Raw genomic sequence first — 12,876 nt, 5'->3', positions numbered from 1 at the left:
TGCAACCTGCTCGCGTACAAAGTCCCACATTTTCGGAACTATGTTCTATGACATGGCATATTTTGAAGAGGGGCGAAGTTTGAAATGCAAGAATTTGTATGCATTTCAACGACCAGCCATTCCTGCGGAAATCTGGACCGGTCTGGACGATGTACTGTAGCGACTTTTCCAGAGGGCGCTGAGGTCGTGGCGGTATAGATCAGGTTAGGCTATGTCAAGTTGGGTTGAAATAGGGGGGGGGGGGGGATTTATTGGCAGAAACAGAAAAAAAAAAAGAAACAGGTTACTCCGTGGCCCCTGCGAATAATTCTTGTAAACATTGCTCATTTCGGTTTATTCGCGACTAATATTCCAAACGACACTCGTACAAGCGCCATTTCCTGACCTTTCGCTTCAATACTTAAAAAAAATGCATGCAGTCACACTGCTATCCGTCTGGAGAATGCTGAACTATGTGCGCAACGCACTTTTATGCTGAAAAGACTTAAGAACGTCCCTCCTATATTGTACGTCACACTATCAGAAGACATCGTGTCGTTACAGACACATTATTTTATTTTTTGACACCAGGGGCCGCACTGAGGGGCTCGAGTCGCAAAAGCACGCCGTGCACGCACTCTGCTTGAACCAACAACAAATAACACGGCCGTCATGACAGAGGAACAGAGCTTTGACGAAGGCGTCGGTTAGTATAGGCATTCTTCTCGTAACGTCTTGCGTCTACGTCTGACCCGTTGCAGTGTCTGCTGCAGTATCCACACACATCCATCAAGCCGTATAATTCATCACTTCGGAGCGCTAAGCATTAGGCAGTTCCCATAATGTTGCTGCAATGAGACGTATGGCATTTCTGAGACAAGTGCATAAACACTCTAGACCACGCGTATGTTTTCTATCTGTGTATTGCGCCTGTACTTCTTAGAATGGCTGACAATGTACGAAGTGCCTGTAATGACCTCTATGACCTGTATTACCAGAAAGACACGGTGTAAAGTCTTCGTCTCGCCTGGTCTGCAACGACTGCTCAGAAAGCCAACTCCAACAGTTGCATTCAAGCCTTTCGGCGAATACCATAGATGTGTCATCAGATGTTGTCCAACATTTTTACTGTGGTGAATCTGGGGACCAAGAAGGGGATGCTCAGAATCAAGACAAGAAACCTCCATTGCGTCGTACGGGAAGCGGAGACATAATCATTGGTACGACACTGTCACTGGTGGATCTTTCAAGTCAGTTTATTTTGCCTTCTAGCAACAATGTCTTCGTGATCCTTGCACGTTGACCGTACATACTCATAGCACTCGCACAAAGTACACGGCATAAAATTTTACGTTATACATAGGATCCGGGTCTTCGGGTTTGTCCGAAAAACCCGGAACGCTACTTATACAAGATTCCCATGAAAGCTTTTTCTTTTACACTTTTTCCTTTCATATTATGAAGGAAGCTAAAATTCGCAGTTCCGTCAGACTGGTTTCGCTCTTGCGGGATGAAACTGCAACAAAACGTGTACGTCAATTTGCACGCTCCATTCATCTGCTTCCCCATCGTGCTCCGTGATCGTGACGTGGATATCACGGGACCCCGCTAACCGCGGTTCGCGGTCTGCGCAGTATCTGCCCTTTCCATGTGGTGCTTTCTCGCGCAGACGGACCACCACCATCCTATGTGAGGCACCCACCAGACGGACCACGTGGAGCGTCGTCGTCTGCTAGCGGGGGCGCTGCAAGACCTTTCCAGTTATCGTTTCCGCGGTTTTCTCTCGTCTGCTATGTCGCGTGTTAACAGAGGCAGCAAATATTTTTGATACTATATGAGTGCAAGGCTTTCAGTTATTGTTGGCTTTCGCGAACCGTTTCTCTGTTAACTGTTTCGCATTATTATGAAACTGACACTCCAATTTTTGTGCCTAAAGGTGAAGTCATGCTCATGGAACCACGGCGGCGTACCCAAGGTGCATCCGGTGAAGGACTTACTTTCTTGTCAGATTTGGTTCAAATTGAGCTGGACGCTGGAACAGAACCGGCTTCTTCACAGGGCGAGCCTGCCTGCACAGACGATGTGACGGCGTCGTGGTAGGTCTCCTCGGCGTTAAACCAATAATATTACTCATACCAGGATCCCAGGAATCGCAAATGTTTTCTGTATAGCTCGTCGTGAAATCTCCACCTTTTCACGTTTACATGATGCCGCTTGTCATTGATTATGCTAGCAACTGTACTAGGGGGCCTTTACCGCCCAAATAGTTTGCCGATAATTCAGCCGTTAGCCGTTCTGTGAAATGAGACATTTGTGGTAGTTGCACATTGAGGGATTGCCTCGTCTTTCAGTCGATTCCAAAACATGTAAGGAAAACATTACCGTGATAGGCGGATTTCTATGGTGAGGTACTCCCGTCTTGGCATCACGAAACCAGATTTACTTGCACGATTTTAAAGATTTTATTTGTGATTTTAAACATGGTTTAAACATGCGTCACAACGCAGAGCACCCTGAGACGGATTCTGACGAAATAGATCGTCACAGCAGGTCCCCACGACACGTCGCAGCGCGACAAACCTGCGACAAATCTGACTTCGATATCTCCGCTCACGTCGGCGAGTTGTCGTTCGGAGGTAGTGACGTCACGAACCAAGCAACCAATGATGTTGCCTCTCTGATAGGTGTGGTGGGTCAGAGAAAAAAATTGCGGAAATATGCATTCGAATGGCTGATTCCGTCGTGTTGCGTACTGAAAGACGAATGAAATAAGGAACGAATTATTCTGGTTTACTGTGTTTTATTATGTGAGCAAATTTCGTTACGTCAAGTAAAGTCTAGGCGGATGTATCCCTGGCCGCGCTGTTATATAACATCCTCGGTCCAGAGTGACATGTCGTAGGGATGTCGCCCGCCGTCGTCCGCAAACGCAGCATGCGACAAGTAGTGACGCTAAACTGATGATGTGTTCTGCTTTTTGTCGTACATGTGGTTTGCCCTTGAAACCTGCGTTCTTAGGTTCTGCAGCATTGCACGCGTTATCCAGCACACTAGCTTACGCTCCTGAAAGGGAGTTCTATCATCGTATAGCAAAGGAAGCAGTAATACGCATTCGCGATTCAATAAATGGTTATTATAGTTACAACGATGATCGCCGCATTTAATTCTAGGGCTGAACGGGGCAAGACAGCCGGAAAGATAGTCGCCGCCTTAGCTATGGTTGCCGCTTGGGTGTGTGTCGTCGCTACCACAAGTACTTACTATTTTCTCGGTAAGACATTCGTTTAGTACAGTCACCTACTTTCAACGTACCCGAATTGCCCTATCGCAGGAGCCAGACTCGGCTGGACGGACAACAGCGACAAGTCATCGAATTCAACCTCCTAGCGGCAGGATATAGGCAACACCTGCGTGACGTTGCGCTTTGTTGGAAGACCATGTCTTATTCTCAGATCCCGTACGAGCTTCATAAACACTCGTCTGTACAATGTGTATCATATCATTAAAAACGAAATACTCCATAATGACACATCCTTTTAAGTAGACAAATCACATATCTTTATAACAATATCGTGTTGGCAGTTATATCTCGTAAGGGTTAAAACGATCTGTTTCCTCTATTATCTTCTCGTCCTTATGCACCAGGTACGTGGGCTGCACACTCTGCAATAGTCCTCTTCTGCAAGCCTTGTTCATTACTGCCCTCTGGAGACTCGGGGATACAGGAACACTTTCTGGTAGAAATATCAGTTCTTGTGCGAGCACGGAGGAGTGCTGAAGAAAAGCCTGGGTCCTCAGCAGTTTTGGAAGCGCTGGGCATTCATGAGATGCAAAAGTCAGACAACTCGTTTGAATTAACTTCCTGTACTAAAATATTTGCGAAGACGACATTAGGTTGCAATGCAACAACATTACAAGCTTCGCGCTTGCGAACCAGGCGCCATAACAATTCGGATAGCTTTTGCTGCCATTGCTGTTCTGTTTCTCAAAGGTTACGTTTGTTGCACTGCATGAAAGGTTGAGTAGATGGAACGAGAACCCTCTTTGCAGAAAGAGCGTTTCTGTTCCATATAACATAAGCTGTATCGTTTGACTGCCACACGCTTATCATGACGATTTGATGTTGCCCGTAAAAGAATTTTGCATATCTCTGGGCTCAATGTCACGTGCTGAATGCGTGCATGCGTGCTGTCAGACTAGCAAGTAGTAACGTAGTTTCGACAACACATGTCAGCTAGCGGTTAGCTGGAGTAGAATGGGGAGTAATTGCAGCTTTTAGTCCCTTAGACTGCACCCCCAATTACTCCCCATTTTAGTCCCCTAATCTCTACATTTACTCCCCAGGACTGCAAATTGTCACTGAACGTCGCGAATGGTTTTCCGAATGCAACAGTCTACGTAAATGTGACATAAGGCTCTATACTTCAGCCAACTTATAAATTTTCCACCAACAGAGAGTAAGAAACAGTTCGCGCATCTTTCTTCGCAAATCGTGCCCTATGTATGTGGCAAGATTTTATATCACTCGTTATATCACTGTTGAGGGTTTGATTCAAAGCATTTTCATGCATGCAACACGAATTATGTACCTGAGACTCTTAGAACAGAACGTGAAATGCAGTCTCCACTCTGACATTCATTTACTCCCGTGAATTTACTCCCGAAGGAGAGTTTTTTCTCTTCTTTTTTTTTTTTTTTGCGGCAATGCATTTAGTCCCCAAAAGGTAGAGTGTAGTGGTCACTATGGAGAGCTATATGTTCACTGAAGTAGTACGCGTTGTTTTCGTTTCTCCCCTACCCCCGGTCTACTCAGGTGCTACGAACAAAGACTATAGAGTGATGCATTTGGACCAGTTAGTTCAGGGGCGGACCCAGACCCTCATTGGGGGGACGGGGCGGATTCTTTGTCGAACCGCGTAGCAGAGGAAGAAACCTAACGTTTAACACCTAATGAATTGTGAGGAAGGCAATCGCACAACCGCCCCCAGCGCGCTTGGATAAGCCACTGGGTGTGTTTGAGGGGCAGATCACGAAACAAAACAAAAAAACAGACAAACGTGTTATGAAATACGGCGGCAGCAAAAGCTATCTATGTTCATAGACGTTTGTTCTCACAGTGCGAGCGTGAATGGTTTTGTGTACCATACTTGTTCTTGCTCTGGAGTCTCCGCACACGTACATCACCTGTTGGACAGTTACAGCATCAGGAACGTTGGGTAGCTTACGCTCGTTCACGGATTCTGCGCCTCTGTTCCGCCCAGTGTCTTCCACAACCGGCTTCGTGTCCTTCACAACCGCCTTCGTCTCTTCCACAAGCGCCGTTATGTCTTCTACAACCGACCTTATGTTTTCCACAATCGAGGTGCTAGTGCTGATCTCCGACGGCACAGAGGAAGTGTCGCGCTCCTGAAGAGAGGTGCTGCTAGCTTCGATCGGTGAGGAACATCTTTCAGTCACGGAAGTGGTGGCATAAGGAACGACACTTGTTTCAGGAGACGTGTCATTTAGGTCTGTGGGACTTTTCAACATCTCACTGTTGACAGACTTCTCACGTTCTGGCGATTTCAGATCGCTTGATGTGGTGCTGTCGCCCTCAGGTATCTTCGGAGGACCGCTTGCAGACCTTTCCGAAACTTCCGATTTTTCTGACACTGTGAGTGCCGTCACTTTTTCAGATTCCGACTCCTTCCCTGTCTTTTCTTGAGGTTTACTTTGTTCGATTTCCTCCCTTCGATTTTCATCTTTAATATCTGTTTTGCCATTCCTTCTATGGTCCAGGTCATCTATGGCTGCCTTTATGTGGAGCTTCTCTTGTGTTCGTTCTTCAGGTCCTGCTACCCTCGAACCAGCGTTAACAGCCTTGACGGAATCCGTGGTGTCCGTGGTGCATGTTGGCCCCTTCAATATGTCGCGCGGCTTCGTTACGCTTGCAGCCGCAGTCTCAAACGCATCTTTTACTCCAAATCCTTCGGTTGTCTCTATGGTGACTTCGACATGCGGGATTTCCGGTGCTTTCTGCGCGGTGCTTTTAGCCTTCGTCTCGTCTTTATTATCAGGCTGTTCTCTCGCTGTTGTCACTGTCTTGGAAGGCCCTTTTACTGGAGCAACGTTCTCTTTAGCGAGTTTAGAAGTACCATCTTTAGCGGCCTTTCCTTTGGCACTCAGGGAAATTGTTTCATCGGCACCAGGCGTTGCATGGCGCGCCGTCGCTTTTACGGCTGATCTGCCTATGTGTGTTTCAAACCCCGACGAATCCATGGCTTCCCCTTCAAACGGACGCCCTTCACTCTCGGACTTTGCAACCCATTCGTCTGAGTCTTCGGAACTGGAGCTCAATTCGACTGGTAGTACAAGTGGGGGTAAGTTTTCTTCTGGAGATTCGTCATGCTTCGGCTCTGGTCTTGGTCCGTGCTTCGGCTTCAGCAACGACGTGATGCCGTGCAGAAAGCTCCACTTTGCCTTTTCGACTGGCTTCGTTGTGGTACCCCGTGGTCCTTTGCCAGTGGATAGCTTCTTCGATGCCTTCTTTTTTGATTTCCTTTTCGACGGTTTCTCTCGGAAAAGATAATCTGGTAACCTTCCTCGGGAAGTTGTTTGCGGTATCTTTTGCGAAGACAGTTTTTTTCCGTACAGACAGTTGACAGTTTTTCTCGGTACTTTCTTTGGCAAAGTACTTCCCCGTACTTTATCCGCAGAACTACTTTCCGCGCTCTTCTCGGTATAAACACTCCCTTGTACCTTCTTCTGGTGTTCCTGATGGTGACGTGTTGGATGATGATGTCTTGAAGCCGTCTTCGATCTGTCTTTTGCGGCCTTCAGCTGCGTGTCTACATGTTTCTGGTCGTCCTTTTGTACGGACGACGTTCTTTTCCGTGCTGCTTCATTATCGACATGGGTGCGGGTATCTGTTTTACCAAAATGTACCTCCAGTGGGTGTTTAACTAAAACACTGGCGGGCGTTGTTTGTGCGGCTGTAGACTTAGTAGCGCGAGTACCTTTCTGTGCTCCTCGTAGAATCAGTGTCCATGGTACGGACGTTTGCGTTGAAACCGACCCGTGGTGGCGTTTTCGCGGCGGCGGCTTCGCGGACACTGTAATCTTCTTTCCGTGAGGCAGCTGTACAGAAGAATCAGCTCGCGTCGATTCGCCTTTAATGTGGATCGGAAGTTTGGAATCCAGCAATTCGGACGTAAGTGATGTTGCTTTCGAAACCTGAACTGGCGGCGATAGCATTGGCGCCATCATTTCCTGATGTAGCGGTGATGTTTGCGTAGATGTACAGCATGTGTTCGTTGGATGAGGTGAACTTGGTACGTGCTTCCTCCCGGGGTCGCGCTCCTTTTTAACCTTTTCATCGGTTTCGTTTGTTAGGGATGATTTCGTAAGTGTAACATGTGGACGTACTACGGGGCTTGCTGTGGGTTCAGCGGCCGTTGTTGGAATCGCGCTCTGTTGGTTTGTAGTGCGTTGACCGTGTCTCTGTGATGCCACGTCGGTTGTCACAGTCCCTGCAGCTTCCGGCTTTGCCGTTTTCAAAGGACGCTGCGTCTCGGGCTTCTGCCCTCCTAGCGTCGGTGACTTTCCCTCGATGGTTCTGGGTGAGGCTGGTCTCTTTGAAACCCCTGTAGTATCCTCTGCACTTTTGGGTATTCTGTCTTGCACGGGTGGTGCTCTTGCAGAGTGCTTGCGCTCAGTCGCCGTCAGTGATGCTGGTACAAATGACGGAGTAATCGTGATGAAACTTGGAGCCTCCTGCACATATGTTGTTGATAAAAGTGACGTTTCCGTTACCTGCGCAGTAGAGATACCACTGGTTGAGCAGCGATCGGACACATCTGACATCGCGGTCGTTGTCTTCGATGTCCTGCTATGCACGGTTGACGATAGAGCGCTCGCTTTCCTTGTGGTAGAGGACAGCGTAGTGTAACCGGTAGCCGTTGAGGCCGTGGACGGCAGTAGCTCTGCCGTAGACGACTTCGGTGAGAGAGAGGTCGACCTTGCCTTTGTGGATGCAAACGTAAAATGGCCAGGCGTAGGAGAAGCCTGCGGTTCTACCGATATATCAGAGGCTGTTGCCTCCGGTCGAACCATTTGTGCCATTCCCAGCGAGAAGTCTATGTACCCTAGCCTCTTTGAAAACGAGGTTCGTACCAAGGGTTTCATAGTCATTCCTGTACGCAAAAGACGGGACCTTTGTTCTACCTCTTTTTCAGTAATGGTACGTTGAAACTTGAAATCTGTCTTATCTTCACCAGGCGGTCTCTTTAGTACTGGTTCTTTCTTGAGCGGAATGTCTGGACGTATCAATCGTTCTTGAGAGGTACCAATGTATTCGACCGAGTGACGCTTTTTTCTCCGCATTGTAAGTCCAACAGGCACCTTCGAGCTTCGGAACTGTTCCGGGCTTTGTACGACTATTGTTTCGGAGGTGAGTTTCGCGTCTGGTTGACCTTGGGGTAGCTGGTCAGGAGCCTGGCCTAGGCCACTCGGCTCGACATGTGCTTCGGGTTGTCCAGACGACTGTTGTCCCGTTCCTTCTTTCTGACATGGGAAGTCAGGCTCTGACGGAGCTGTTAGTTGAGGTTGTATCTGGACCATGCTGTACGCACGAACGTCTGATCCACGTTGGTAATCATAGAAATACTTGTACACGAAAGCACATACCAAAAGCACTTCGCCGCAGATGAGGAAAAATGGTATAAAGGCGTCAGCCTTTGATATTACATCTATTTTGAACATTTTTATGTCGTAACTGTGTCCGTTGTCTGCAGAGCAAGCGTACACCCCATTATCTTCTTTCGATAGTGTAGCAATTTCCAAAGTGTCCGGATACACACCAAAGGCTGCCCTGTAGTTGAACCTTGTCATTTTACTTATCTGAACGAGTTTGTTGTTTCTGAACCAGCGCACGGATGGCAGAGGGAATCCTGTGACCTTACAGTGCATGTACAATCTCTTGCCTTCGACGCGTCCAGACGCAGGAGTAGCCTGCTGGTGAATCTGAGCCTTTAGGCCCACAAGAATAACAGCCTCCTCGCCAGTCTTCGGAGCGACGCACGTATAGTTATCGATATCGTCCGAACTAGGGTTATGAATGATGAGGGACTGGTCGACGGGATCTCTCGAGAACTTGTGTTTCACCGGATAATCATCCAAGTCCTTTTCTCCCTTCTTCCACTTAATCGGGGTAGCGGGATCCTGGGAGTCGACGCAGGACAGGCGAAGTGTTTCCGACGCTGGATCCAGAGTTATTCCCAGCCCAGGATATTCTTCGTTCGTTCTCAGTCTATTTTCTCTAACTTGCAACCGCATAGACCGCCGTGCCACCATTTCGCCGCAGAGCTTGTGATACGCAACGCAAGTGTAAACCCCAGCGCTCAACCGTTCAATTTTTCTGAGAGACAGCACAGCTTGATCGATATGCGGATCCGGGTCCGCCACGGGGAGATCTTTTGATGCCACGTCTTTTGGTACCACGTTCTTGCCTTTGTACCAGGCGACGTGTGGTTGAGGAAGCGACCTCGCTCGGCAAGGCATGTGAAAGGAATCGCCCCAGTGTGCTTCGAGCACCGACGGAAACGGCACTATCCGTATGGGCGTTACGACGCGGAAGAACTCCGTGGAATATGTCTTCGCGCTGGACGCTGCAGAGATGAGACAGCAAGAATAGGTTCCCACGTCACCTTCGTGAGTCTCGCGGATCTCTAGGGTCGTGGGTAGTAAGCTGGACCTGGCGTCGGGTATGTATAGTTTAGCATCCTTGTACCATATGATGGAGGAGGGCGTATGGTTCGCTAGCGGGACGCTGCAAGGAAGCTTCAGTGGTTCGTTCGGTACCTGCAAGAACGTGAACCGTTGACTGAGTACAGAAGGAACTTCTACGATACGGTGACGGCAGGTACAGGGAAACGACTCAGGTTAGAAGCCGCCTATGCTTCGGGTAGAAGACACTTCATCTAGTAGCGTAGTTCTGCAGTAGAAGAACTGTCTCCTTCCGCAGATTTTTATTTTTATAATAATCGGGGTGTCTTTTTGTGCGATTGATATCTTTTTATATAGAAAAGCCATGAGAGGATCATAGGTGCCGTTTTTCACGGGCGGGTTGTACGGCTAGACGGACATTCTGTCGAAGAGAGTACGTGACTACAAGATGACTAATAGGTTTTTGGAAGGACACGCAGCGCCACTGCGCGGCGGTCGCGCTCCGATCGTCGTCGTCGTGGGGCGCGTTGCTAGCATCGCCTGAAGATCGCAGCATCGTAACGCTGCGATGCTGCGATCTTCAGGCGATGCCAGCAACGCGCTAATGGGTATGCAGCAAAAGAGGGTGGGTTCAAATAACGGCTTACTCCAATTGTGCTAGATAACATTTCCCTGAAGACCTTGGATTAAAACATGATTAAATTAAATCTAGATAATAGGACATTTGAAATGGTTCGAGGGAGCAGCGCGCGCGCTGGCAGGGTATGCCGGGAAATGCGGTGTAAAACGACAGACATCCCAACTTACAACATTGACGCAGTCGACGACCGCCGTGCTAAGTCGAGGACTCTCCTGGATCGGGCGGATGGATACTTTATGGAAGCTGGTCGATGCGTTGGAACATCTGTATTTCCCCGCGTGTTGGGCCCGAGCATTATGCACAAGGAGCCTGGAAAGTTTGCCGTTGCCCTCATCGAGATGTTGCGAGATGGCGTAGCCTTCAACGAAGACGAACTCGACGGGCCAACCGTTTTTCGTCCACGATATGTTTGTACTGAGTGGTGAGAAGCAGATGATGAAGAACGTACTGCCTTCACGGACCTGTTTGACAATCGTTGTTCCATGTTACGTGAGAACAGTTCTCCTTTCTCTTTTCCTTTTTGTTCTTTTTATGCGGAAGCTTTATAACGCACAGCAACGTCGTCAGTTACCGTGTAGGTCCGTCAGTAACAGTTAAGTGGTGGAGAGAGAAGGAAGTAGTCACAATGGCCCAGAAACCAGCTAGTGCAGGCGCCCGAAGACCAGGACCGGAAGGTGTCCCCGTAAAGCTACGGTATTTAAATGCGTCTTGCAGAACGCCCAAAGATGCACCCAATTTGGGCAATACCCAGAGAAACTCCACTATAAAAACCGAACGAGCAAACGGAAAGCTCATTGCTGTCCTCGACAGGATGGCCCCCAGAAATTTACGTACAGACAAGAAAACCGCCGACCTTGTACTTGGAGAAAGAGAAGAGCCTCAACTAGGACTGCTCTACTGGTTGTAGGCGAAGAACAGTTTGCGTTCAAAACATTTGGCAGCTCGTTACTTGAGACTGTTGCCTCTATCCCATGCATGGTAAAGGTAACCGATACCCAGCTTGGACTGGCTTTTGACCTTATGAGAAAAGTTTCTGGTGGGCCACCGCAATATTCGACACATATGGGCGACTCGGCACAGTAATCCCCAGGAAAAGAAGTCGTCTGAAGTCCGTGGGCCGGTCCGAGACTTTTCGTCCTAGTTCGACACTGATCGCCACGGACAGATGGCCCGTGACTCCTGACACCCGCTGTGCTGTATACACAGGGCCCTGTGTTTTCGGGTTTTACGTGTGTTTTCGGGTTTTACGTGTGTGTTTTTTTTTTTTTTACCCTAAGGGGTGATGATACAAATCGGGTGCAAGAACGGGTTTTACTGGGTGTTACCCTAAAACACAGGGCCCTATGTATACGGAGTTAGCTCCATGCGACTGCCTTCTGTTCCCACGACTAACTAGACGGGGTATACGTTTCAAGACGTTGCAAGAGATATGACCAGCGGCATGGTCGAGTGGCGAAAAGCATGGTGGTGGTGGTAACCAAGGTCGTACTGAAGACCAGGTGGTGGTGGGTTCGAATCCTGCCGCAGGCCGAGGTTTGCTCTAGACCAGTGTTTCCGAAAGTGTGGTCCGCGGACCCCTGGGGGTCCGCGAGAGTGTCCGTAGGGGTCCGCGACCGTCTCTCACATTTCAGTGAGGATTTTCGTCCCCACAAACACGCGCTCGTACATGCCGCCCGATTTCCAAACACCCAGAACTTCCAAAATTGCTACAAGCATGCTTCAACGGCTAGCTTCTAATTTCTGATAGAAAAGTCCTGCAATGCACGTTTGTCCGCGTCATACACATACAAACAAGAAGAAGAAACCGGTCGGGAATCGTTTCTGAAGCTGTATCGAAAGCACGCAGCAGCTGACGAGGTTGCTGGTTATACACTGGCTGTGACGGCGTGTGTTTGCGGGGGGGGGGGTCCGTGAATTGGTTCTCATCGCTTCCGGGGGTCCGTCACCGCCAAAAGTTTGGGAAACACTGCTCTAGACTTTCCGGTAGACTTTCCAGAAGAATGTCTGCACAGTTCCCCCTAAAGTCGGCCAAGGACGCACACTAACCTCCCTGCCTCCTCTCCCCTCCCCTCTGTCCACCCTCTCCCCTCTGTCTGAATGTCGCTCATAGCCACAGTTCCTTCGCGGCGCTCATACAAAAGATAGAAAAGAATCAAATGGCAAAGAGCACTTAACACGCTACAGAAAGGTTACCAGAGAGCATTTGAAGCACAAAGAAGCTGATGAGGCCCGCTGTTCGGAAGAGACTACTTTGAAGGGGATCGAGGACAGTCTAAGGTAAGCCCAATATATTTTACGCGGTAATTCTATAGAATTTCCCAAAGGTGATGCATAATAGCAAGTACACATTGGAGTTCCCAGACAGACAGATTGCAACATGCTTCCATCAGGATATCCTGTGTTGGACTAAAACAGACTATTGTCGTAACTTGCAATGAACTTGCCCATTTGTGGCCGTAGTAGCTGATATCTTCCAGTTTCTTCGATGACATAACTCCTTCTGTAGTATGCGTTAAGTACAGAGCAAACAACGTGATGCAGTAGGACAGTGCCAT

At 48.7% G+C, this 12,876-nt stretch overlaps 2 protein-coding genes across 2 annotated transcripts; one reads left to right on the top strand and one right to left on the bottom strand.

The window, feature by feature from the left end:
- Nucleotides 1–572: 572 nt before the first annotated feature.
- LOC135394795 (uncharacterized) lies at nt 573–3,498 on the top strand. The gene is made up of 5 exons (XM_064625780.1): nt 573–685; nt 978–1,199; nt 1,916–2,075; nt 3,150–3,250; nt 3,311–3,498. The coding sequence occupies exons 1-5, from the start codon at nt 652–654 to the stop codon at nt 3,364–3,366; spliced, it is 573 nt and encodes a 190-aa protein (XP_064481850.1). The 5' UTR covers nt 573–651; the 3' UTR covers nt 3,367–3,498.
- Nucleotides 3,499–3,519: 21 nt separating this feature from the next.
- On the bottom strand, nt 3,520–12,876 carry LOC135395936 (uncharacterized). The gene is made up of 4 exons (XM_064627021.1): nt 12,766–12,876; nt 10,489–10,788; nt 5,127–9,816; nt 3,520–3,791 (listed from the first exon to the last, which is right to left on the bottom strand). The coding sequence occupies exons 1-4, from the start codon at nt 12,874–12,876 to the stop codon at nt 3,562–3,564; spliced, it is 5,331 nt and encodes a 1,776-aa protein (XP_064483091.1). The 3' UTR covers nt 3,520–3,561.

Source organism: Ornithodoros turicata, chromosome 5 (assembly GCF_037126465.1).
Source record: "Ornithodoros turicata isolate Travis chromosome 5, ASM3712646v1, whole genome shotgun sequence".
Classification (NCBI taxonomy): Eukaryota; Metazoa; Arthropoda; class Arachnida; order Ixodida; family Argasidae; genus Ornithodoros; species Ornithodoros turicata.
The sequence above is the reverse complement of the archived record's forward strand: the minus strand, read 5'-3'. Positions and strand labels throughout refer to the sequence as shown.

Coding starts and splice junctions, on each gene's coding strand:
- LOC135394795 (XM_064625780.1), top strand. CDS start 652: ATGACAGAGGAACAGAGCTTTGACGAAGGCGTCG. Junction 686..977: donor GAGCTTTGACGAAGGCGTCG/GTTAGTATAGGC, acceptor CTGTATTACCAG/AAAGACACGGTGTAAAGTCT. Junction 1,200..1,915: donor AAGCGGAGACATAATCATTG/GTACGACACTGT, acceptor TTGTGCCTAAAG/GTGAAGTCATGCTCATGGAA.
- LOC135395936 (XM_064627021.1), bottom strand. CDS start 12,876: ATGGCACTGTCCTACTGCATCACGTTGTTTGCTCTGTACTTAACGCAT. Junction 10,789..12,765: donor GCTACTACGGCCACAAATGG/GCAAGTTCATTG, acceptor ACAACGATTGTC/AAACAGGTCCGTGAAGGCAG. Junction 3,792..5,126: donor AGACTCCAGAGCAAGAACAA/GTATGGTACACA, acceptor ATGAATGCCCAG/CGCTTCCAAAACTGCTGAGG.